Source organism: Megalops cyprinoides, chromosome 2 (assembly GCF_013368585.1).
Source record: "Megalops cyprinoides isolate fMegCyp1 chromosome 2, fMegCyp1.pri, whole genome shotgun sequence".
NCBI lineage: Eukaryota > Metazoa > Chordata > Actinopteri > Elopiformes > Megalopidae > Megalops > Megalops cyprinoides.
The window spans coordinates 56,109,428-56,134,948 of record NC_050584.1 but is presented as its reverse complement, the minus strand read 5'-3'; the positions used below and the strand labels follow the sequence as shown (position 1 = coordinate 56,134,948).

The 25,521-nt window shown below is 42.4% G+C and overlaps 1 protein-coding gene across 4 annotated transcripts; it reads left to right on the top strand.

Annotated features, from left to right (window-relative positions):
- Window position 1: 1 nt before the first annotated feature.
- LOC118772539 (glycogen debranching enzyme-like) lies at window positions 2–23,617 on the top strand. Of its 4 annotated transcripts, none has more exons than XM_036520955.1 (34): window positions 2–60; window positions 1,086–1,241; window positions 2,754–2,964; window positions 3,222–3,391; window positions 3,943–4,146; window positions 5,752–5,933; window positions 6,037–6,148; window positions 6,420–6,540; window positions 6,732–6,834; window positions 6,988–7,085; window positions 7,554–7,693; window positions 8,200–8,387; window positions 9,260–9,383; window positions 9,658–9,821; window positions 10,261–10,362; window positions 10,689–10,844; window positions 11,638–11,788; window positions 12,696–12,820; window positions 13,351–13,463; window positions 13,887–14,021; window positions 14,168–14,298; window positions 14,474–14,610; window positions 14,754–14,887; window positions 16,429–16,604; window positions 16,757–16,859; window positions 17,779–18,004; window positions 18,147–18,258; window positions 19,245–19,380; window positions 19,549–19,661; window positions 20,158–20,369; window positions 21,295–21,392; window positions 21,517–21,604; window positions 21,716–21,849; window positions 22,058–23,617. In XM_036520955.1, exons 2-34 carry the CDS (start codon window positions 1,160–1,162, stop codon window positions 22,173–22,175), a joined length of 4,599 nt encoding a protein of 1,532 aa, XP_036376848.1. In that variant the 5' UTR covers window positions 2–60; window positions 1,086–1,159; the 3' UTR covers window positions 22,176–23,617. The 4 variants fall into 4 exon arrangements, with proteins under 4 accessions (XP_036376848.1, XP_036376847.1, XP_036376850.1 ...); XM_036520954.1 differs by lacking the exon at window positions 2–60 and adding an exon at window positions 94–508; XM_036520957.1 differs by lacking the exons at window positions 2–60; window positions 9,260–9,383 and adding exons at window positions 94–508; window positions 8,546–8,669.
- Window positions 23,618–25,521: the final 1,904 nt, after the last annotated feature.

The window sequence follows — 25,521 nt, the reverse complement described above, 5'->3', positions numbered from 1 at the left end:
CCGATACAGCTGGGATAGCTGACTCTGTAGCCTAACCCTGCCTGTACCAGGAAAAACAAGGTGATGCACTTGGCAAATAAAAATCTAATCAAGCAGTTCTACGATGCAACGAACGACACTGTGGTAGTTTTACGAAGCATTTTCCAAAAACTAGATTGTAAATTATATTCCCACTATGCATTAGAGTCTGTAACCAGTAGCTAAGAGCTGGCTAGCACGCGCTGCACACTTGTGCAGTCGAAGATGTTGCTTGGGGAGATTGTGGTGTTGAATTTAATGTGAAGCTTCGACGAGACGGAACATTAAAATAGCTTGACCTTCTTCTTCAAGATTCCTGACCATATGTGATGGTTAATTTTGGCCTTTGTACAACTTGATTTAGTCGGAAAGTACGGGCGTTAGCGCAGAAGGTTCATCTGTAATGAATGATATGGCTGTATGCCTCTTGATAGATGATTAATTTTTTCGGAAATTTTTTTCGTTTCCTGTTAATTTCCTGACACAAGAGGTAGGCTACCCAGTAAAATTAATGTTGATAAGTCAACATAACTGGTGAATGCGTTGTTTCGTGCTTCCAGGTTTAGCTGTGTACCTAGCTGCTCGCTTGTCTGCAACGAGTGACAGTGACATGATGGAAATGTTTAATTAGCAGTGAATTTAATTCGTTTCACTCATCTTTTAGGACGAGTGTCAATCTTTGAATGTATGCTGTGCTTTGAGGATGAACTGTCACGAAGACTGCAAAACCAGGAAGCTGCTCGTACTTGTGCGTCAGTTTTATTGTATAGATCCGCCTAGTTAGTCTGGACTCTTCAGAACGGTAACTTTGGGAAAATACTCATTCTAAAAGCACAGCTGTACGTCGACGTCTTCACACAATTCGGACAGCGATTACCATTTCTTAACTTTGCCTCGTATGATCGGAAAGTTAGCTAAATCGTATGCACCGTAGATTTTGTCCAGCGTCAGAAGCTCACGTCGCCCAACGCCGCAACCTGCAGCACAGTACACCGTGTACCCTAAACACCGGTTGCGGTGGCGCCTTCTATATGGTTGGTGGTTAATGTATGTTTCCCTCCCCCCAGCTGAGCGTGGTCCTGTGGAATCCCAAAGCACCGTTTCCTGTATGTAAAGGGCATCCTAAATAAGGGCATTTAAAATGGTCCATGGCAAACAAACCCGAGTTCTCCTTCTCAATGACATGGAGAAGCTCGAGAGGACTCTCTTTCGACTGGAGCAAGGTATAGTCATCTGTTAACATTTTATTTTGTACTTCATGTTATGTGCATTCACTGTAAATGCACTCAAATGAGAGACCTCGTTAAGGTTAGTCCTGTCAGTTCCAGACGAGGTTATGTAGGGGGAATGTCCTCGAGTTTATTTTTGTTTGTCTTTCAGTGCACTTTGTCACTGAATTTGCAGCTCGGAGGACTTGCAAAAGTTATTTTGTGTTGTGTTGTTGCATATTTAAGGACAGTATTCGTTCAGCTTAAATAAGGAAAATGTGAAAATATTCTAGAAAGGTGAATGAAAGACTTTGTGAATTGTGTCTGAAATAGTCAGAGCGTTGTTGTGTATTTGACATTTCTGAGAGGGGTTAAATATCATGTGTGAAACGAATGTGGCTATTTATAGCAATTCAATAGGCCTGCAGTAGCTCTTTCTTCGTTGCAGAACACTAACGTGAAGCATTGTTGCATGCAGTTGAGCCAGTAAACTTAAGTTGTGGTACATATGCATATCAGAGAGGGTGTTCTCTGGGAGCAACTCTAATTGTTTGTTTCATGGTTGTGAATTAAAACATATAAATACATTTTAGGAGAGCTCAGCACTTGATAAATGCATGCTTTTTCCTTTTTCCTGCAAGTGTCCTGTCAATGCAATTAGACCTAGCTGCATCAAACTTTGGCCAATCTAGTTGATCAGTAATGACATATTCTAAAATGTATTTGTCTTGTCTGAGCTTTTGGGCTTTGGTTCTACATAATTTTCACTCTGCTTTTGGCTCCTGGGTTGTGACTGGTTTGGATTTTACTGGACTTAGCTCAAAAAATGACACGTTACTGTTTGTTTTATGGGAAATATTTTGATGCAAATTCATTTGTTAATGAATTTATTGTATTCTCTTTAAGCAGCTGATAACTATATTGTTTCACAACATTATTGCCAAACCAAGACACAGGCAACTCGCACTGCACATCAAGATTGTAACATGGTCTTAAGTTGTGCAATTTATTCTCAACTGTAGTCTGCTACATTTGGGTGGATGTTTGTAATGCTATGAATGCTCATTTTACCAAAAAGGTTCCTTATTTCTAACTCAGACTAGTGTGCATCTTAAGAAAATTTCAGTGGGAACATTGGTTTCTTTCTCAGATGTGGTAAGTTCCTGAGAGCAAAAGATTATGTCACAGATAATGGTGAAAGTCACTGAACTGTGTAGGCCTGAAGGTTTTGGTGGTTTTTCTATTGCAGAATGAAAAGAAAATAAGAAAACATAGCAGCACTTTAGAGTTAAAAGTGGTAATTGCAACCTCATATTGCAGTGTTATTACATTATTGCCTTGTGATTGTCCTCTTATCCAGAGCATTATTATTTAATTAAAGTGCAACTGACAAGGTTATAGGCGAAAAAAATGTGTGGCACATACTTTGGACGGTAACAGAATGGTTTCCCAGGTATTTGATGTGTCTCTGTCTGCTAACATTATTAAAATTTTCTAAGTCGGCATTACTTTGTGATCTTCCATAAGGCTATGAGCTCCAGTTCCGCCTAGGTCCTACTCTACAGGGAAAGAATGTGCATGTGCACATCAATTACCCAGCCCCAGGAGAGAAGTTTGACCGCCACAGGTTCCGTGCTTTAGAATGGATAAACCCCACTGGAAGAGAGGACGACTCTGACAAGTACTGTAAACTGGAGCTGAAGGCTGCAGGGTCATATCAGTATTATTTTGGCTGTGGGTAAGCTGTGATTACTGCATCACTTATACTGCAATTCTCAGTCAGTGTGTTGTGTTTTAAAGAAACTCAGTTTTGCTGCAATTTAAGTAGGTATTGTTAATGCATGCAACCAACCCATGCAGCTGATGCATTGCTTTGCCTAGTGTGCACCTGTGAGTGTAGTCACATTTGACTATAAAATCATTTAGGTTGTACTCATTTGCAGAATTCTAGTGTCCAGTGCTATGCATCAGCTGACATCCTCGTCTTTTTCACAGAAACGAAGAGAAAAGTGGCGGTGGATACATTGTGGTGGATCCAGTTCTACGTGTGGGTGCTGATAACCATGTTCTCCCTCTGGATTGTATCAGCATTCAAACCTACCTGGCCAAGTGTCTCGGGCCCTTGGACGAGTGGCCAGACAGACTTAGAGTGGCCAAGGAGTCTGGTAAGAATGGAGAAGGTTCACCCTTACTCTTTTAAAAGACAGAAAGTCCTACCTGGTCAAAACGCTTGTAGAAATCGAGTGCAAAATCTGTTATAAAAAGTACTAGGTGATTAGCTGTTTGTTTTGTTTCTTTTTGAGTGCTTTAGAGAGCACCTTCTGTAACCGTTGTTGGACAAATAAGCAAAAGCCCCTCATATAAAACACTCAAAGGTTAGCTGGTCCTTCACCATTCTGTTGATTATACTTTCCCATGCATGATGGCACTGGCTGAATGTGGTCAATCACCTTGTCACTCAGTGCGTCAAACCAATGTTGGCATTGCTTTTCACCTCAAAAAGACAGCATTTTTCCAGAAAGTTGTCCACGATTAGAAAGAAGGCTTACTTAATCATTAGCTAGAAGCTGAGTTGGTGATTAATAGGTTAAAGGATATTTGCTACGCACTGTAATATATAGTGAATTTTCTAATATTTGTTTAATTGAAACAGACGTCTAATATTCTCTTGGATAAGCTTCCCCTCTAAAAGGCGTGTTCTTGTTTTTGTTTTCAGGGTATAACATGATTCACTTCACACCCCTGCAGATGTTAGGCCTGTCTCGTTCATGCTACTCTCTGGCCGATCAGTTGGAGCTGAACCCAGACTTCTCCCTCCCTGGGCAGAAACGCACCTGGGCAGATGTGGGAAAACTGGTGGAAAAACTCAAGAAGGAGTGGAATGTGGCTTGCATTACAGATGTGGTTTATAATCACACAGGTTTGTTTGTGTGTGTGTGTGTGTGTGTGTGTACGCGCTGGCCACAGACTGCTCTGGAAAAAAGACCCTCAGCATTTGTCCTTTAGATGTCAAAGCATGCCAGCTACAGCCGTGTGTCAGTAGCACCACGGTCTCAAGTTCTTGGGCTGCGTTTCATCAACTGTTCCTGTTGAAGGTCAGCTTTGGGGGTTTGTCACGTGGGCGTGTACTTTATCTTTCCATTGCACATGTTTGCGTCCAGCCTAGATTCTGTAATCACTGTTTGTCAAAATTTACATTCACTTGTCTATTCTGATTATTGTAAAGGAAAACGTTTTCGGTACTTCATGATTTCCAGTTATGCTGCAGCCATGGTGGCCACTGTGCAAAAATCTTATTGTACAGTGTAGAGTGAGCTTTCATGCCTGTTCTGAATTTTCCCCAGATCACAACACTAAAATTCTGAAACATAAATATTGCTCAGTGGAAGCAGCTGAAAGCTTTACTGGTGAATGCCACCCTCAAAATAGCAGGGCATATTTCTTTACCATGAAGAGATTACACAGACAGCCAGTGTCAGATCAGTTGTAGTCCAGTTGTTGTGTACAGTGGAAAATCTTCTGTATGTGATCAGCATGCAGGGATAAATTTTGCAATGTGCTGACTTAAATTAACCAGTCAAATTGCATTTGATACAGCACTCTGAACACCTTTTCATTTGTGTTGGTCCTCGCTGACTTTGTGGAGCCTTCATGAGGACAGGCTTACTTTGCAGAGTGATATAAACTAAGTCTCTTGCTCTTTGATATTTCACATTCGAGGAGTATGAAAACATTCTGTCTGGCTTATGCCCAGTGTTCAAAAGGTCAGTGAAATACAATCCTGTCTGCAGCTTAAAGGAGAACGGTCCTCGAAATCTATAATTGGACATGTAGATATGTGTATTATGTATCATGTAGTGACAATCCACAGGAGGTCCAGATGTTCCAAATTGTGTGTTTGCGTATGAATATACACACACAACACACATGAATAGTGTGTGTGTGTGTGTGTGTGTGTGTGTGTGTGTGTGTGTGTTTGGAGGGATATATTTATACACATACACATGTATGTATCTATGCATGTATACATATATACGTGCATAGATACTTAAAGGCACACACGCACACACACACACACACACAGTACCAAAAAGTAAGGACACAACTTTTGTTCTTTAGTTTTACTATTTTCCAGTCAAAACTATGAAATAACACAAATGGAATTATGCAGTGACCAAAAAGGGTTTAAAAAAAAAAAGTTGCCAAAAAATTATTAATTTTTTTTTTTTGTTTGGGAAGAAATTTATATACTGCATAGGCATCAACTTCATTGTTTATATTTGTCTAAGCAACAAATTTCAAGCATTTAAGCATATCTTTTTAAATCAAAATGTTATTGAATGCATCTTTCCCATTATGTTAATCAGGTATGTCCAAACTTTTGACTGGTACCGTAAACACACACACACACACACACACTCTCTCTCTCTCTCTCTCTCTCTCTCTCTCTCTCTCTCTCAGTGCCACACATATGTGTCATTGTTTCTGTTTCTGATTCTGATTGTTTTCTTATTCTCTCCTTCAGCTGCCAACAGTAAGTGGATTCGGGAGCACCCTGAGTGTGGGTACAACCTTGTGAACTCCCCTCACCTGAAGCCTGCCTGGGTGCTGGACAGGGCCATATGGCACCTCACGTGTGATGTCGCCGACGGGAAGTGCAAGGATCGCGGGCTTCCCGCCCTCATTCAGAACGAGCAGCATCTGAACGTGAGTTGGGGAGCCTTTCACAGCATGGAGGTAATGTAGAAGGAGGGAGGGAGAAATCAGCACTCTATAACTCTCTCTCTCTCGCTCTCTCTCATTTTTTCAGTCAATCCGAGGAATCCTCTGGCAGGATATCTACCCCAGCATTAAGCTGTGGGAATTCTTCCAAGTCAATGTGGACAAAACCGTGGAGCAGTTTAAGAAACTGCTTGAGAGTGGTGAGCGCACTGTACTAAATGTTCTCTGTCACAGAGGCACACAAACAGTAGGAGTGACTGAACTTGATATGATTTGATTATTTTTAAGTTCTTTCCACATTCGTACAGACGAAACGTAAAACATGGCAAAATGAATATATAATGGAAAAAAAGTTATTTGCTAAAACCCATAATTTATTGTTTTCAAGGTTTGTGGTGATTCATTACCTTTCCCCTCATCTTTGAGGACAATGGAATTATGTAAATGCCTGCCACTGTGATTTTTATCCAGGCAGCAAAGTGGTCAAGACCGGGGAAAAGCAACATCTGCGGATTATCCAGGACCCACAGTACAGACGCTTCGGCTGCACCGTGGATATGAACACAGCCCTGGAGACTTTCATTCCAAATGGGTGAGGTAGCACCTGGAGTACATGTGCCATTCACGTGAGAAGGAATGTTGCTGTTAGATATGTGTTTATACAGACACAAACACAGACACACACACACACACACACACACACACACACACACAGTCATATAAGCAAAGGTATGCTCTCTGTGTTTAAACAACTTCCCACCAGCCCAGGTACTTGTTTTACAGCAACAGCCCCTCAGCTATTCAGGAATGTTGCAACTGGCTGAGGAGAAGGCTGGAGGAGCTGAATGGTGCATGGTACAAAGAGATGCATTACCACCAGGAGCAGGTTTGTGATGTTGCATGGTTTACCTTTTTTGAATGAGTATTTCTTGGCTCAGTATATGTTTGTCATCCAGAAGATGAGAGCAACCACCATATTTGTAATGAGTTGGTCATTTTTGATGTGATATGACTTACCACAGATTCATCTCTCATCCAGGCTGTAAACTGCATTGTGGGAACTGTTGTTTATGAGCGCCTTGCTGACCATGGGCCCAAGCTGGGCCCGATCACCCGGAAAGATCCTTTGGTAACAAGGTGTGTGCTTTTGTTCCCTTTGAGCTCTTAAACACCCAGTGAAAGCAATTCACCAACAACCCCAGTTTTGAGAGCTGTACTGTTTGGAGGAGAGCTTTTAAGGGACCACAGCTGGACACCCTGTGTGCTGTTATAATAGTCAACACCATGTAAAATCATCATATAGGTTTAACCTTTTTATTTTTGTCATTTTGGTAAAATTGTATTTGCATTTACAGTGTCATACAAATGCGACAAACTCCTCATTAGTTATATTACACAGCATACCTGCATAAGGATCTGTAGAACTGATGAGATTTTTGAAGAATATGATTTATTATTGTCAGATCAGAAAGGTGAGTGGTATTCTGTGTTCACAGTGAGCAGTAAGGCTCTTCAATTCCAGTATGGGACTGTCACACAGCTTTAGTATTGGGAGTTCTAACTTGCCGGCAGTGACACCTGTACTGAAAACCTTACTCCCTGCAGGTATTTCACCTTCCCCTTTGAAGAGATGACTCTAGACCAGGACCTGCAGCTGATGCACAAGCCAGAGAAGTCCTGTCACTTCCTGGCCCACAATGGCTGGGTGATGGGGGACGACCCCCTAAGGAACTTTGCAGAACCAGGTGTGTCTTTTACCACTGTGCCACTTTTGTTGTTGCAGTCAGGGTAGAAAAGCCAGACTTTAGGAGAAATAAAGGATGCTTTCATAAACTCTCGCCTATTGCTCACATTTATGTACTGTTATTGTAAGCATTGGTGTATTTTAGTTAATCTTTTTTTTTTATACTTATCAAGTTTCTACTTATCAGGTTGTGTGTGCAAGTATGAAAATGTATGAGTTGATATGTAAGGATAGATTTTTTGTTTTGATAGATAGGATAGATAGTTTTGTGCAGTGATCAGTGTGCTATACATAGAGCATGAATGCTAAACATTCTGAATTAATAGAACAGGCTGAATGAACGTTAGACTTCATTTCACATCTGATATCACAATCCTCATGGATTTGAGTTCATTTTACTTTATACCACTGGGTGGTGCTAAACGTCAGTTATGCAGGCAAAGCTGCCGATCCAGTGTTGATGCTTTGTACCTAACTGACAGAACCTTTTTGTCGGTGGTATCACAGGGTCCAATGTCTACCTCAGGAGGGAGCTGATTTGCTGGGGGGACAGTGTCAAACTTCGCTATGGCAACAAACCCGAGGATTGCCCCTACCTGTGGGCCCATATGAAGAAGTACACTGAGCTCACGGCCAAGCACTTCTGTGGAGTGCGTTTGGACAACTGTCATTCCACCCCTCTCCATGTGGCTGAGGTACGCTGTTGTATTCAGTGTCATCTTGAACATATTCTCTGATGACCGTTGTGCTACTCTGCATTTTTTAAGTTATGTCTAATGGTGTGTAATTCCATGCAGTATTTTGAAGGACAAGCCCCTCTCACATTATATCTGTTCTATGTTGCACTCTGTAGGAGATGTTAGCTGCGGCCAGGGCAGTCAGGCCCAATCTCTATGTGATAGCAGAGCTCTTTACAGGCAGTGAGCTGATTGACAATGTCTTTGTAAACCGCCTGGGGATAACCAGTCTTATCAGAGGTACTGGGCAACTACAGGCTAGTACTGTATGGATGTGAAGCATAAGTCTTGGCATGACACTAAATCTCGTCTCTCTGTTTGTCTCTCTTTTTTTTTGTTGCATTTTTCTGTATTTCTTCCAACGCCTTTGCTCCTTTCGATTATGACTTAACTCTTTCTCCCTATACCTAATTCACCATCCCCGGTCTGTGCCTGCTAAACATCCAATCTGTTCCAATGATTATCTGCTAAACATCCAATCTTTTCCAATGATTACCTGCTAAACATCCAATCTGTTCCAATGTTCCTCTCCCTGTATTATTAAACACACCCCTTCTGTGGTGTTCTGCGTTATCATTTATATGCTCCCTTCTTTGGTTGCTGTACCCGTCTCCTACTCATTTGTAACTCCTTTTTCCTTTACGTTCCTCATCCGTCCCATCTTTGTACTAATCTGTGGAATGAATGGTGATCCTTTAACCTCGTCCCCCTCTTGTCTGTCCCCGCTACACTCACCGCCTTTCTCGCTGGTCCTGATTCTCTTGCTGTCTCTGTTTTTTTTTTAACCCCACGCTGTCTGGCCCCTGCTTTGTCTGCTTGCTGGGCTACAGTACATGCTGGATACGGCCCGCGAGCTGCGGCCTGATCTGTATGTAGTGGCTGAACTGTTCACAGGAAACGAGGAACTGGACAATGTCTTTGTGACTAGGCTTGGCATAACTTCTCTCATCAGAGGTAGGATGCATGAACTACAGGAAGCCATCTCTCTGCTGAGGGGAGTGACTGAATGAATTAATAAAACCTCCTGGAAACGGGGGAATTTTTTTAAAAATAAACAGTGTTCCCGAAGGCATTGAGTGTGCTGAGTGGCATTTGTGATGCAGTTGACTTTATGCTGTGGTTTGATTTCCTGCATTATGTAGCTTTTCGAGTGCAACAATTTGTGAATGTAGCCTGTGTAATGCAAATGGTTGAGGTTTGTAACCAAGGTTACGTCTTGCACCCGCAGAGGCTATGAGCGCGCACGATAGCCACGAGGAGGGCAGGTTGGTGTACCGTTTCGGAGGCGAGCCCGTGGGAGCCTTCCTCCAGCCCAGTCTCAGGCCTTTGGTGCCTGCTATAGCTCATGCCATGTTTCTGGATATTACCCATGACAATGAATGCCCCATTCAGGTACGTCACATGTGACATTTAAGATGCATTGTGTAAGCTGCTACCTGTTATGCAGTTATAAAGGCAAGGCAGGGGCATCAGGACAATGCAGCTTTTTAAATGACAAAAGGTGTTCTCATGAAAGATTCTGCTGTAACGTTTTAAAAGATGAAGTTAGTTTTTTAACATGTAGTATGTAGATGTGGATGTGCACACCATTTTGAAAAGAATTCCTAGAAATTAAGAACCTTGGCCATTGGCTGACATGTTGTTGAACTGTTGTTGGGAGGAGTTTTTTGCTGTCTTAAACATGGTTTAAAAAGTCCATAGAAATAAGGCCAATGTTTCTAGTCCGCCAGATTGCGGGCCCCGGTCTGGGCTTTTAGAAAGCCTGCAGAAACACTTGCAGAAGTGCATTGTGTCCTCATGGTCTCACATGCGGTGGTATCTGCTGTTGTAGGTCCGCTCAGCATACGACTGCCTCCCCAGTGCTGCTATAGTCTCCATGGCCTGCTGTGCCACTGGCAGCACCAGAGGCTACGATGAGCTTGTTCCTCACCAGGTAAGAGGGACCCTCATCCACTCATACCCAGCGACAACAGCAATATCAGCCAACCGTGTGTGGCAGCAGGATGCTCTGTGCAGTACTGTACATCTGTATGTATTTTCACTGCCTTTGCTGTTCTGCGTTCTCACCAGTGGACTGGAATTTGCATCCAGCAACCCTGAAATCAGTTTCTTAGTCAGTCATGCCATGTATCTTTGTGCAGGAGCTCCCACACCTGTTCCGTGCAGTTGTGAACTCTGAACTGTAGGTGGCAGCCATGTGTATTGCAGTTAAACACATTCTCCTCATACTGACCGCTGCTTGTCCTGCCCGTTGCTCAGGTCTCAGTGGTGAGAGAGGAGCGCTTCTACCCCAAATGGAACCCCCAGGCGAAGCCCTCGTCGCCAGGGGAGGTGAACCAGCAGAGCGGCGTCATAGCCGGGAAACTGGCCCTCAACCGCCTGCACCAGGAGCTGGCAGCCAAGGGCTTCATCCAGGTCAGGTGACAGGGTGTGCATGCATGTGTGTTATTTCATTGTCCCATTGGGATCACTTTACATGAATACTCTGCTCATTAAGTAGCTGTTTTGCAGCACTTGCATTGTGCTGTTGCACACCATGTCCAAATTTTATAAACACAGACATCTTCTGTGACCTTTTGAACTTCAAATCCGAAATCGTCATTGTATTGCTTGACCACCAGTTTTTTTAAAATTGAAATGAGTTCACTTTTTGTTGTTTTTTTTCCCCTTGCTATTGTACACGAGTACTGAACCCAAACTGCCTCAGTGAATGTCCAGTTGTATGAAAATATAGCATGTAACAAATTACGAGCTACAATACCAGTCAAAAGTTTGGACATACCTGATTAAGATAATGGGAAACATGCATTCAAAGACATTTTAATCTACGACTTATGCTTAAATGCTTGAAATTTTTAGACAAATATAAATAGTGAGGTTGGTGCCTATGTATGAATTTCTTTCCAAAAAAAATTTATTAAAAAATAATTTTTTTGACTATTTTGAAAAATCTAAATTATAAGAGTTTTGATTTGTTTATTCCACTTCTCTGGCCGCTGCATAATTCCGTTTGTGTTATTTTATAGTTTTGATGTCTTTACAATTATTCTAAAATGTATAAAATTGTAAAAAATAAACAAAGAAAAGTGCATCCAAACTTTTGACTGGTACTGTATGTAAGTAGATCAGTGAGCATCAGAGGATAGGCCGTCTACTAAGCTGGTAATGTAAGTAAAGTAACTGCCCTGTCATCTTGTCTGCGCTGCAGGTGTATGTGGATCAGGTTGACGAGGATATTGTCGCTGTGACCAGACACTGCCCCAGCACCCACCAGTCTGTGGTGACGGTGTCCCGCACTGCCTTCCAAAGCCCAAAGATTCATCACTACAGGGATGACGTGCCGCCGATGTTTATCCCAGGTAACCCCTGACCTTTTCCATCCCACAATGACCCCATCAGCTTCAGATGAACCAATACCCTTTTCATTCAAACTGAACTCTTGATTGTTACTGATATAGACATACTTTTACTCCACAACAGAGGCTGTTAAGTCATTATTACGGTTATCCGAAATAAAATCAGAAATAAAAATCTTTTAATGAATTCACATGTTGCTCTGTTCCAAAGCTTTCCATGAAACTGGTAGATATCTGAATTAGCACAGAACATGAACCCACATGAACCCACATGAACTCACATGAACTCGCAGTTCTCACCTAGTCTCAGGCTTAGGCATTTCATCAACATTAACGTCATCCATTCCAACGACGCTAACTACGCTAGTTTGTAGTCAGTGTCCATACATGTCTGTAATTTCCTTTTAGAGACCATGAAGAGATTATTTATGTAACCTGGGATGAACCATAGGCTCTCAGTTTGTTGCATCATGTCTATGTTGTTTCTCACCTTTGCACGTCATTACATTAAATTGTTGTCACTTAGCAGATGCTCTTATCCAGAGTGACTGACATAGTTTACACTTTTCACCTGTTGTCTATTCATACAGCTGCATATTTTCTGGATATTGCTGGAGGCAATTCTAGGTTAAGTACCTTGCCCAAGGGTACAGCAGAAGTCATCCAGTGAGGAGTTGAACCAGCAACCTTTCCGTTACAAGCCCTGCTCCTTAACCACTATGTTACACTGTTGCCCCTTTGTTGTAGAAGATGTGCGGATAAACACCCTATGCCTTATCTTATCCTTCTCAAGTGGAATGTGTAGATACTCTGACCTACCAAATATGAAACCGGAACTTGGTTTTCGATATCCGGTGAAACCGTGTTTAAACAGGGGCACCAGCAAACATTGCCTCCTTTGTTCCTGCAGGTCAAATTGAGGAGGTGGTGCTAGAGGCGAGGACTGTCGAAAGGCCTGGCGTGTCATACAAGAAAGACGAGAAGAGCATTAATGGCTTGCCTGAGTATACAGTCGAGATTAGAGAACACATTCAGGTAGCATTACCATTGTGTAATACCATCCCGATTGAAACTAATGTCCGGTCTGAGAGCTCCAAGTCTACACCTGTAGGATGTCAGTCTTGGCTAAAGAGAGAAAAGGCTACCGGGGCATTATCGTGAATGCTTGTTTGTGTGCGCATTCATTGTTGTTTTACGGTCCCAATTTAATAATGTTCAAAAGTGTAATTGCGCTAAGGGATTGTGGGAGTTCTCTCACTCTTTTCATAACAAGTAGCACACTAGCTTTGAGTCTTATAGTACTACACTGTGAATGCATCCTTCACCACTTTTTTTTCTCAGTTTTTTTGTGCAGATTTTACTACTATAATGACAAAACTGTAAAACTTGCTAATTACTTCAAACTGCCAGTTTGAACAGAAAGCACAGAAACCTTCACAGCAATTTGTTTTTCCAGACAAAGACTTGCTGTATTATTCCACTTGTGAAACTAATCCAGCGCCAGCACAATGCCGGTGATCTGCGTGGGTGTGCACGTAATGTGAGACCTCTCGCGTCTGTTTCAGCTGAAAGACAGCAAGATTGTGAAGCAAGCAGAGGTGACGTCGAAGGGGCGCAGCGAGTTCGTGCAGGAGATTGTGTTTGAGCGCCTGACTCCCGGGAGTGTGATCGCCTTCAGGTAAAAACACAGGCGGAGCACACAGTCTACGTGTAAAACGCATACAGATCACACAGACTATAACGTTCACGTGGAGGCCAGAATACACACCGCACTGTTCAGACAAAACTGTGACTTCATTCATCTTATCTGCACTAGAAGAATGAGGAAAAAAGGAAATGTAAAATGCAAATAATTGACTAGGAGAGTGATAACATGATGCTGTACCCTGTGCTGTCATGTGCAAGGATTGGTTTTGGTTGCAGGAGGTATAAACACTTGGCAGTATGAGTCACCCGTGGTAATAATCCCTAGTTACCTAGATACAAGGCTTAGCCTTCCTTTAATGACAGTAGTCAGATCCCATGACAGTATGGTTTCAGGAACCAAGATTTTTAATCTGATGTTAATGGCTAGCCACTATGACACCTGTCCCCCTCGCAGGGTGAACTTGGACCCCAAATCCCAGGAGATGGTTGGTGTGCTCCGAAGCCATCTCATCCAGTTCAGTCCTCATTACAAATCTGGCAGCCTGCCCGATGAGAAAGCTCCAGCCATACTCAAAATGCCATTTGCCTCGTAAGTCACTCTTCACATAGCCTATACCAGACGGCTGTCTGGTGTGTTGTATTCAGCTGAGTTGTAGATCATTTGCAGTTGAGTTGAACCGTATTGCCCGACATAAATGCTATCACTGAGGCTTCCCGTTGTCCCCTCAATCACAGTATTGTTTCCAAGCTGAACTTGGCTGATATGAACATGCTGCTGTTCCGCTGTGATGCTGAGGAAAAAGAAGACGGTGGAGGATGTTACAATATTCCATCTTGGATGTCTCTGAAATATGGTGGCCTGCAAGGTGCAAATCTAAGAATGGCTAATACGTTAGGAAATGTTGCTTGAACTTAATTTTTAGGTGTCAAATGTATGAAACATTCTCATAGTATGCACATCTAATTTCGGGACACTTAACATTATTGAGCCATTTATCTGCTTCAGCTGTGTTAGCGTTCCTTTCCTTCCTGTTTGTGTAGGTATAATGTCAGTGATGGCGGACGTCCGTCCCAAAAACGACTTGGGGCACCCCTTCTGTGACAATCTGAGGCAAGGGGACTGGATGATCGACTATGTGAGCAACCGTTTGGCGTCCCGCGGAGGTGCTCTGGGAGAGGTGAGAGAAGCTGGCCTTCGTATTGCACCTTCAGCACCCCTGCACACATCACATAAGAGCTGCGTTGTTGGCCCAATAAACCTTAAAGTGGCAAGAAAGACTACAGCTTTCTATTTCCTCTCTGTGACCATCTTGTCCCACAGGTGGGAAAGTGGTTCCAGGCCATGTTCGGCTACCTCAAGCATGTCCCACGCTACCTGGTCCCTTGCTACTTCGATGCCATCATGGTTGGGGCGTACACATGTGCTTTGGATGCTACTTTCCAATTGATGTCAAGGTTGGTTTCACAAGCCCAGTTTGGTTAGAAAAAACAAAGACATAGTCAATATATAAATATGATGTAACAAAGGTCCATGCATAAAAATTATCAGGACACTGTCCTGAATAAAGATCTTGTGCTGTTTGTCAGCAAAGAATTATACTAGTATCTGATAGCAAAAATGTCTGTCAAACACTCCAACACTGTCAAAATCCAAACTGTAATATTTCTGCCATTTCTGAAATAGTTTGAATGAAATTTTGTATACTCAGCTAATAAGAGACGGGTATTTGTCAGATTTTCAAAAAAATAAGTCTCCTGGCTTCAATAAAGCAATACTCACAGCAAAACATGACATGACACTTGGACATTTAGCAACTTGGACACTTTAGACACTTGGACATTTAGCAAGATGGAATCGCAGACTTACTCCTATTTGGCATGCCATTAAGGTAATACAAAAAAGCAAAAGATAGCCTGCCAAAGAGCTCCTTTCCTCTATTAAAAGTGGGTAGGGGAACCGTAGGGGAATCTGTCATATTTCTTTTTGTTGTGTTGCACACTGTGGTAAGCATGTTGCAGATTTTATACCGTCTACATTAAATATTTGTGCCAGCAACTACTATATGGACTTCTTACTTTTATTTGGTGTCCAAGTAAATCCATGTAAGCACATGGACTAAATAATGTGATGGAAGTACCATGGAAAAAAGTAATTAAGTTATCCTCCCTGCCGAATATAATGAGTTCTTTATTGTGATAGCTGGCTGGCTTGAGGAATGCATATTGGTGGCTCGGTAAATTAGGGAACATGTAAATAGTTAATGAAGACTGTTTCAGAGAAAGGGTAAGCATCAGGTGTAGGAGTCAACCCAGGTAACATGCACTACTCATATGTAATTCTTCATGGAAGGACATCCAAGTTGGGCATTTGTGCGTGACATTGAGAAGCATATTTTTGACAGTAGCGTGGTTCCTCGCAACACACACATTTGATATCACACATTTCAACATCTCCCAGAGTCCCAGAGGGCCGGGGAGGCTTATCAGATTTTTAAGAAATGTAACCTTCTTTCATCAGCGCCAGTGGGTGTTTGTGATCCGCATAGTGCCCAGGTTTTATCTTTAAAGTGCCATATTCCAAGAAGAGCAGAGTGCAGCACTCACTTACTTATCACTTAGTAAATAAAAGTAGCTATGCTGAAACCGCATGTGGCGAAACGGGGGGGGGGGCAAGGGTGTGACAGTGCTATGGAAATTTTTTTAAATGACCATTGTTGCCGGGATACCTCTTGAATTTGCTTTCAGAGTTTCACAAACGGCACTGGTGTTTTCCACAAAAGATGTTTTCAATGATGTTCACAAAAAGATGGGTGACAGAAGGCATATATTTGTCATGTGAATGAGGAAGGCGCTGAAAACCGGTTCTGTGCCCTTGTTCTGCACGCAGTAGATTTGTAAATAACCCTGATTTTTATGTAAAGAAAGGGCTTGTCAAAGTCACTCTGAAGGGCACAGCAGAGGGAGTAGCCCTTGGGTTGAGCATCTGTGTTCCGCAGTTTCGTGCAGAACGGCTCCACCTTCGTGAAACTGCTGGCACTGGGCTCGGTGCAGATGTGTGGAGTCGGCCGCTTCCCCGCCCTGCCCCCCTTGTCCCCTGCCCTTCACGATGTCCCCTACCGCGTCAGCAGCGTCACCAAGAAGGAAGAGCAGTGCTGCGTGTCCCTGGCTGCGGGTGAGACAGTCACACCCTCCTATCTCCTTTCTGACACACACTCACTCACTCACACACACACACACACACACACACTCACACACACACACACAGAAACGCGTCCGCACACACCTCACGCCCAGGGTGCTGAGGCCTGCTCCTGTCTCTTGAAGGTCTCCCCCACTTCTCCTCTGGGATCTTTCGCTGCTGGGGGCGGGACACATTCATCGCCCTTCGTGGCCTCATGCTGGTCACTGGCCGTCACCTGGAGGCCAGGTCAGTCCTCTTCACACTGAAATATTAACAATGCAATTGTGGCGACTGGTTGTACATCCCGTTAGAGCCCGCCTGACAGTGGCATTACCCTCCAGCTAGGGCTGTATTCTATTGTGCCCAAATTCGTCCATTATTGGCATCATAAAATGAAATGTATATGCAATTTTGCAATTAGGTAGGTTTTGTGGATGAAAATATATAGTATGCCAATTCAGCAAAATAGTCTGCACAAAGGTATTTTTAAAAACATGTTGACTGCAGATCTACCATATACAGTACCAGCCAGAACTTTGGACAAACTTTTCTTTCTTTATTGTAAGCGTTTCCCACATTTTAGAATGATAGTAATGACATCGAAACTATGAAATAAGACTAATTGAATTATTCAGTGACCAAAAAAGTGTTATAAACAACTTAAAACTATCTTATATTTTAGATTCTTCAAAACAGCCAAAAAATATTTTATAAAATGAAAACATTCTTTGGAAGGAAATTCATACATAGACATCAACTTCACTATGTATTTTTGTCTAAGAAACAAATTTCAAGGATTTAAGAATAAGTGTTTGAATGCATGTTTCCCATTATCTTAATCAGGTGTGTCCAAACTGGTACTGTACGTCCCATTAGAGCCTGTCCTGTTAGATCTAGGGGTGTTTCCATTGTGCCCAAATTTGTCCATTGTAGGTGATGGCATCATAAAGTGAAATGTATTTGCAATTTTGCAATTAGATTGGTTTTGTGGACCAAAAGGTACAGTATGCCAGTTCAACAAACTGGACTGCACAAAGGTATTTTTAAAAACATTTTGACTGCAGACATATTGTGTATGTTGAGTTTCTTTTAAATTAAGTAGCTTAAATTTGCAGTGCTCATAAGGTCTTTGTTGCACGTCTTCTCTTGAATGTGACTTCCTTAGGAACATCATCCTGGCCTTCGCTGGCACCCTGAGACATGGCCTCATCCCCAACTTGCTGGGTGAGGGCATCTGTGCCAGGTACAACTGCAGGGATGCCGTGTGGTGGTGGCTGCAGTGTATCCAGGACTACTGCAACATAGTGCCCAATGGCACCGACATCCTCCAGTGCCCTGTCTCCAGGATGTACCCGTCAGACGACTCCAAGCCCCAGCCCGCCGGGACAGTGGTACGATGGCGGAGCTGGCGCTCCCACTGTGATTCCACACCGTCAGATGGTTGGGTGTATGTATGCCTGCTTTTTAATAGTGATACAATATATTTTTTTTTTCCACTTGCGCTTTCTTGGTGTTTGTGATGTCACCTCCCAGGACCAGCCCCTCTGTGATGTCATCCAGGAGGCCATGCAGTGCCATATGCAGGGAATTGAATTCCGGGAGAGGAACGCTGGACCCCAGATCGACCGCAACATGAGGGACGAAGGTGAGCAGTGGGCAGGAGAAGCTATGTGCTCGCGGTTGGCAGACTGGATACCCTTTCTCTCGAATACACTCTGTTACGGGCCGAGCAGTGTTGCAATAACAAAGTGGACAAAATTTGCCGTAACACTAATCCACCACATCCACAGCACAAAGACGCAGTTGAGTACACAGCGGTCTATAAAAGGTAAATTTGCGTTTATTAATTACAGAACTAGATGGCTTTCCTGATCTAACAATGTAAGTCTATTCTAAACATAAGAATCTCAAAACGCAGGTTGCAGAGCCTCACGGGGAAGCCAGTGTGGCAGGTTCTGAGTCCATGCAGAAATCAGTCCACTACTCGAAGTCCAACGACAGGTGTCCCTTGATGTTTAACCGAACAAAGCTGCTAACTACTGAACTACCGGTTACAGCCTGCGTGTAAACTCTAGCTTAACAGAATTAGTAAGTATCGTTTTCAAGAGTAAGCGATCTTACTAAAATTTCACAGTAACGTAGCTTTCAGTAGCGTGTGAATAATCAGTCTCTCCGTCGATGACAATGTACAGCTCTTATATAGTCCTGCATTATTTTAAAAACCGCTGCTCCACGATGGTCCATGATGTCCCCAGCTACGGCATCCTCTCGTCCAGTTGCTATGCGATGACGGCGGCGTCCATGTCTCTATGCATCCTCCAAGTCGGTTCCTCCACTACGGTTGTTGGTGCGTCCTTCCCTACCGCATCCTCCGGTCAGGTTTCCCAGCAACGATAATGCATCCTCACCTCCACCTGTATAGGGGAGCACAAACAAAACACAGAAGCCCAGGGCCAAAACCCAAAAACAGTACAACAGACCGGGACGTGACACACTCATATAATACAACGCTGCTGAACCGGCCTGTGGCTATTGTTTTCAGCAGGGCTGCTTCAGTTGTATATCAAATGATTTTCTGAAAAATCACCTCAAAGTCAAACAGGCTTGTGATTTTTTTTTTCTCTCTCTCAGGCTTCAGTGTAGTTGCTAAAGTAAGTCCAGACACTGGATTTGTATATGGTGGTAATCGCTTCAACTGTGGAACCTGGATGGACAAAATGGGAGAAAGTGATAGAGCTCGCAATCGAGGAATGCCAGCCACACCCAGGTACTGGAGAGTGCAGCACCTGTTCTTCCTGTTTTGCTTATCCTTATGAAAGTTTACTTGCAGTTTGTACCAGGGTTTCTTCTGTCTCGGAGTTTATGGTAATTAAATGTGATTGATTCATTTGTCAGTACTTCTAAGCAGAGAGTAAAATGTGCCTTGTGGTTCCAGGGATGGCGCAGCAGTGGAGATTGTGGGCCTCAGTAAGTCCACCGTCCGCTGGCTGGTAGAGCTCCACAAGAAGGGACTCTTCCCCTATGCTGCTGTCACCATCTATAGACGTGGTGAGTCGCGAACGTGGCCTCTGATCTGACCTGCCTGCTGCCAAACAAGGGGTGGCTGCCTTTGTTGGCTAGTGAAATCTTTCAGTGCAAAGGATAGAATTTAAAATACACCTCTGACAAAACTCAGTGCCACATTGAATGAGTCCAGAAGTTTTAAGTAAACCATGTAAAGGCCATCTACTTTGTACTTGCTTGGAAAATCCAACCAAACCTTTTCTGTGGATTTTATTTTGTATTAATTTTATATTTTGTGCTACTTTTATTTTGTACTACTTTATATACAGATTAAACTCTTCCACAGAACTATCATACAGTAGATGGATGTTGAGTATGGTTCATACTTACATACTGTCTGCACACAGGGTCTTCAGACTGTTGAAGTAGTTTTACCTGTTACATTAACACCTTGGGCAGAATAGATGGCTCAGGTGAATGAAACATTTTTAGTGTGGTTTTTACAATATACAGATGGATACTTGTGTCTGTTTTGCCACAGGAAAGCAAATTACCGTATCCTATGAAGACTGGAACAGAAAGATCCAAAACAATTTTGAGAGGATGTTCTATGTGTCACATGACCTGAAGGACCCCAATGAGAAACACCCTGAACTGGTCCACAAAAGAGGGATTTACAAGGACAGTTTTGGGGCCTCTAGTCCCTGGTGCGACTACCAACTCAGGCCCAACTTCACCATCGCCATGGTCGTGGTAAGCTCCCTACAGAGCGTCAGCACACTCGAAATGTTGTGCAAATTTTAACCAGTTTTGAGTGAGTAGGCCATTGTTACCCTTTCATTTCATATGCAACATTATGACTTCATCGGTTGCTAATTTCAGAAGGTTGAGCAAGAATAAGGAATTGAAGGCAGGGAATTGAGGGACCACTGACTGTACTGGTCCCTTAGTGGTGGAATGATTTCCCCACGGGGGTCAGGACAGTGGAATCAGTGGCCATCTTCCGACACACTGTGAATACATTACATTACATAACATTACATTACTGTACGTCATTTAGCAGACACTCTTTCCCAGAGCGACTTCCAAAAGACCCACCTCTTCAGACTGCATCTCGGTTCCACCTAATTCCCTTGCGCTTACACCTGCTATTTGTATTATTTGTTGTTTATTTTACGTATAGTATCGCAATGTGCTTTGGATTCTGTTATCTAGTGACTGATGTACGGTAGTATACTTGCCTTCACTTGTCTAGTCACATTGTGCAAGTTAATTTAGGGTAGGGTTGAATAGTGTTATGCTCACACTCACTGGTCTGGGATTGTTTTTAGCCTGGTCTACCGCTCTTGCTCATTAAACTTGCATGGATACACTTATGTTCTATTGTGCTGGAAGTTGGTGTGGATAAGAGCATCATCTAAATTAATGTAAATGTAAAATGTAATGAAATGTTGCACGTGCTTCAATTCTTCATCCAAAGGACAAAGCACACAGCATTTGTATAGACTCTGGTCTGTGGTTTTGGATTGCTTGTTTCCTTCCTAACTGTCACTGTTCTCTCTAGAGGTGCTTCCCTTCTCTCTGTCTCGATTGTAATTCCCTTTACATATCTTTATATTGCTGTCACATTTCTGCTGTGAACACATGAGCTTGCTTTAGCTGTGATGCTTGTTTGCAGGCCCCCGAGATCTTCACAGTGGAGAGGGCCTGGGAGGCCCTAGAGATTGCAGAGAAGAAGCTACTGGGGCCTCTGGGAATGAAGACCTTGGACCCAGAGTGAGCACTGCACCCTTTCTGTTCCTCTATTACTGTCTGTCTGTGCTCTCCCTCCACATTTGACCTGAAAGTTATATACATTTTTAATTTTGTTTTTTGTTTTGTTTTTTTTTTTAAATTCCAGTGACATGGTTTACTGTGGTGTCTATGATAATGCTCTGGATAATGACAACTACAACGTAGCTAAAGGCTTCAACTATCACCAAGGACCGGTAAGCACATGTGCTCACTCATGTGATCACGATGGCTGCTACACGTATTAAAATTCCTGATGCTTTTTCTTAAACCCCAGTTGTAATGTGCGTGGTATGATTGTCTTTCAGGAATGGCTTTGGCCTGTTGGTTACTTCCTTCGGGCCAAAATATATTTCGCCAAGAAAATGGGGAAGGAAATGTATGAGAAGACTGTCTACCTGGTGAAGAATGTCCTCTCTCAACATTATGTGCACCTGGAGAGGTAAGTAACAGGAAATAATTACATAACAGATAATAATTAATAATTAGGGAATAATTTGATGGGAAAAACGCTATAACATTATAGTGGTATAGTATCAGGGAAACACAGGCATATAGAAATGATCCTGATAAGGTGTAAAGCAACATTTTTTTCAGAATAAGACCTTGGGGTCAGGAGTCATTGTATACTTTTAATTTACTCCCCCCAGATCATCCTGGAAGGGTCTGCCAGAACTGACCAATGAGAATGGACAGTACTGCTCCTTCAGCTGTGAATCCCAAGCATGGTCTATTGCCACTATCCTTGAGGTCCTTCATGATCTGTAAAACCTCACTTCAAGATCAAATCACGCCACACCCTCCTGCCAGTCTTCCAGCACTGAGTGTCCTTGCAACTGAGTGTTTTTCTTTTATCCTTTTTTTTCCCCTTCTTTTCTCACATTTCTGCACTGTCATGGGTTCTAAAGAAGGTTTGGAGCATGTTTTGAACCAGTAAATTCCAGTATTTGTTGTTTGGAAAGGATCCGTGGATTGTTGTGAATTGAGGCATGGCCTCGATAAGGATCTCAGTACTGTGTTTGACTTCGTCGGATGGCACGATACCTTTAGTGGTTTTTACCAAATCTCTAAATGTATCCTATTAAGAAATTATATTAGCACCTCTGAAATGTTACCTGTTGGTGTGTGTTTGTCAATGTGTGTCAGCAATGCCCTGTGCACTGTATACTACTGACCTAAGAGTCATAAATCTGTAATTGCATTAAAATTACCTATGAATGATAAAGAAAAATATATGTAATGGCCTGAAAAGATGCACTATGCCCTAAATATGTAGACCTCACTTATTTCCCCCTATTTAAATGTAATTGCTATTTTGTCACTAATTAGAATTGCTGCTTTTAAAGTGGTTGTCAATGTGATATTTATGGTATAAACAGTCCTGTGAAACAAGTGTCTCCTGCGTTTGAGTCATCTGATTTGTGTCTTTGTGAGCTGTGTGAGCTTACACAAAATTTACAGCAAATATGACTCTTGTTCTGCCAACACAGTAAAAAGCCTTAATCCAGGTGCTCTGTAAAATCATGGCAAATGGTTTTTCTCTGGATTTACCTAGATGATAAAGTCCAAGGGAGAACTTAGCAAAGAGTAAAGAGACAGACCCCTATGTTATAGGACCATGACATATATGTATGACAGTAGTCACTGATGGCACATGAGATTCAATATTCGGCAATAACGCATTCTCTCAATGTTCATTATCAGAGTGGTTCAGTGCATTCAGTGGTTCAATCAAAGGCCATTAATGTTAGTGCAAGCATCAGATATACCAACAAACTGAAGTGGCTATCCTAGAGCAGTTTAACAAGGTGATTTCACAGCACTGCACAGTACTAATTGGGTAAGAATGTGATGGTTGCTTACAAAGATGTCAGATGCATTTTTGCATTAAAATGTCTTCAAACATCTAAATCATTCACATTCACAAAGGAGGGAAAAACTTTTACAAGGCATGTGTCATATCTGCCTCATATCACATTATAATTGTGTAAATTGAAGATAACAATACCCTGTTTAGGCAGCTCTGTGGTAACTTTAGAAATAGGCTTTACATGCTTCAGTGACAATTGTTTGTGCATGTGCATAGCATACCAACATACGTCAATGTCTGACTATTGCTGAGTCATTCACACAGATGTAGGCTTAAAACCTACGCATTGCAAGTCTTAAGGATGTGCACCCATTTCTGAAATAAGTAGTGTTGTACCTGCAGTCACACCTTTTAATAAAGCATTTCAGCATTTCTGATATCAAATTATTTCAGTGTTTCCACTTATTATGTTGAGGCTTCTGCCAGATTTTGTGAATTTAGTAGTCAGTAATGTCACTTGGGAAGTTAATAGTGGAATTCTTTTCAAAAATCTTTTGCTTATGATTTGTGAGAAGTATAATATTAATATTTAATAACATCACGTAAGGATGTTTCCTTATCCTTCAGGGTTTGTGTACTGAACCTATATTTATTAAATATTACAGCTAAGGATACTGCATATAAATATGTAGCAATTTCAATACCAAAACATGTAATCTTATATATATATATATATAATTTATATATATATACACACACACACATCCAATCATAGTGAGCTTTGCTTTGCAGGAGTACTAAAGAAATAGGGTGACTTACATTTTACAGATATGGCAGGGTACTTACAGAAGCAGTTCAGGGTACCATGCTGATAGTCCCAACAGCAGGGCTTTGTTTAGAATGTGCACCTGCAGCCTACAATCTAGTTAAAAGTCCAGTCCAACCACATTGTAAACATGCCAATATCCATCTCACATTAAACAAGGAAAAATCCCACAAAAGACAAATTCCATCCTCAAACTCTCACCAGTCATGTCCTGAGAAATCGCCTCTTTCCATCTCTGATGAAGCACATCATAAACCTACTAAGCGGGACAGATCACCACCACAGATGGGTGAAGGGAGATCATCATGCTTCCTCTGTGGCAGACACCATACCCAAATAGCTGCAAATTTACCACTGCCATGTGCCATTTTTGCAAGAAAAAAAATAATAACAGGTAGTCGGCTCATGTCTGCATGAAGAAGTCACCCTGAGGTCATCCACAGAGAGTGCTGCAGCTGCAACATGATAGAAGCATGTTGTTACTTTAGATAGACAATATGAGTATATTGGATGTTGCACATATGAAGACCACAAGTAGCAAAGGACATTATCAAGCCCCAGTTACACGAAACAAGACAGTGTAGGATGATGGCATGGTATGACAGTAGTCACTAAGAGTAGTACATTAGATTTTTGTGACAGTTCAATAACAGGCAGTAACACAACCTCCTGGTGTTCATTATCAGGCTCATTCAGTGTATTTAGTGGTCCATTCAAAGAGTACTAATGTTAGTGGCAAGGACTAGATATACCAGCAAACTGATGTGTCTATCCTAGAGCAGTTTAACAAGGTGATTTCAGAGCACAGCTCAATACCAAGTGGAAAAGAACAGGAATCTGGGAATTGGTCAGGACCATTGCTGCAGTCAAAATACTGCTGTGAGACATGATGTTTGCCTATTACCTACAGTGGCAGAATTGTTTTCTGCTCTTTACAGAGCCATTGTCACAAAACCAAAAGTTGGCACACAGGCAGATGTTACTGGATACGAATGTGGAAAGCAGACCACAGGATCATATAGTATTCTATGGTCATACAGACACATATAGGATCATATAGTCATTGAGTGGTCAGGCTGAACATACAATGCAGGCCACGGGAGTGGAATAATCCCACATTACAACAGATGATTGCAACGCATGTTCTGTCAGGTCTCCACTGACTCAGAGATTGATGAATCATCAGATGAGGACACCACACGACTGCCCCAATCTAGATGTTGCAGGAGTCATGAGGCAGAAGTAGGAGGAATGTGCTACTCCTCCCTTCCGAAGCAATGCACATGGCACTGAAACTTGCCCGAGCCCCTAGGGAGAATCAGTGGTGGCCAAAATCTCTATGGCTATACCATTTACAGGATACAGACATCAATTGGTGCTGACATCATACATACCGTGTAGGCACCCATCCCATCAATGAAATGGTGGCAACACACCATTTATCTGATCACTAGTTGTATCCCAGCACTTCTTTGAAT

Coding starts and splice junctions, on each gene's coding strand:
- LOC118772539 (XM_036520955.1), top strand. CDS start 1,160: ATGGTCCATGGCAAACAAACCCGAGTTCTCCTTCTCAATGACATGGAG. Junction 6,149..6,419: donor TAAGAAACTGCTTGAGAGTG/GTGAGCGCACTG, acceptor ATTTTTATCCAG/GCAGCAAAGTGGTCAAGACC. Junction 6,541..6,731: donor GAGACTTTCATTCCAAATGG/GTGAGGTAGCAC, acceptor CTTGTTTTACAG/CAACAGCCCCTCAGCTATTC.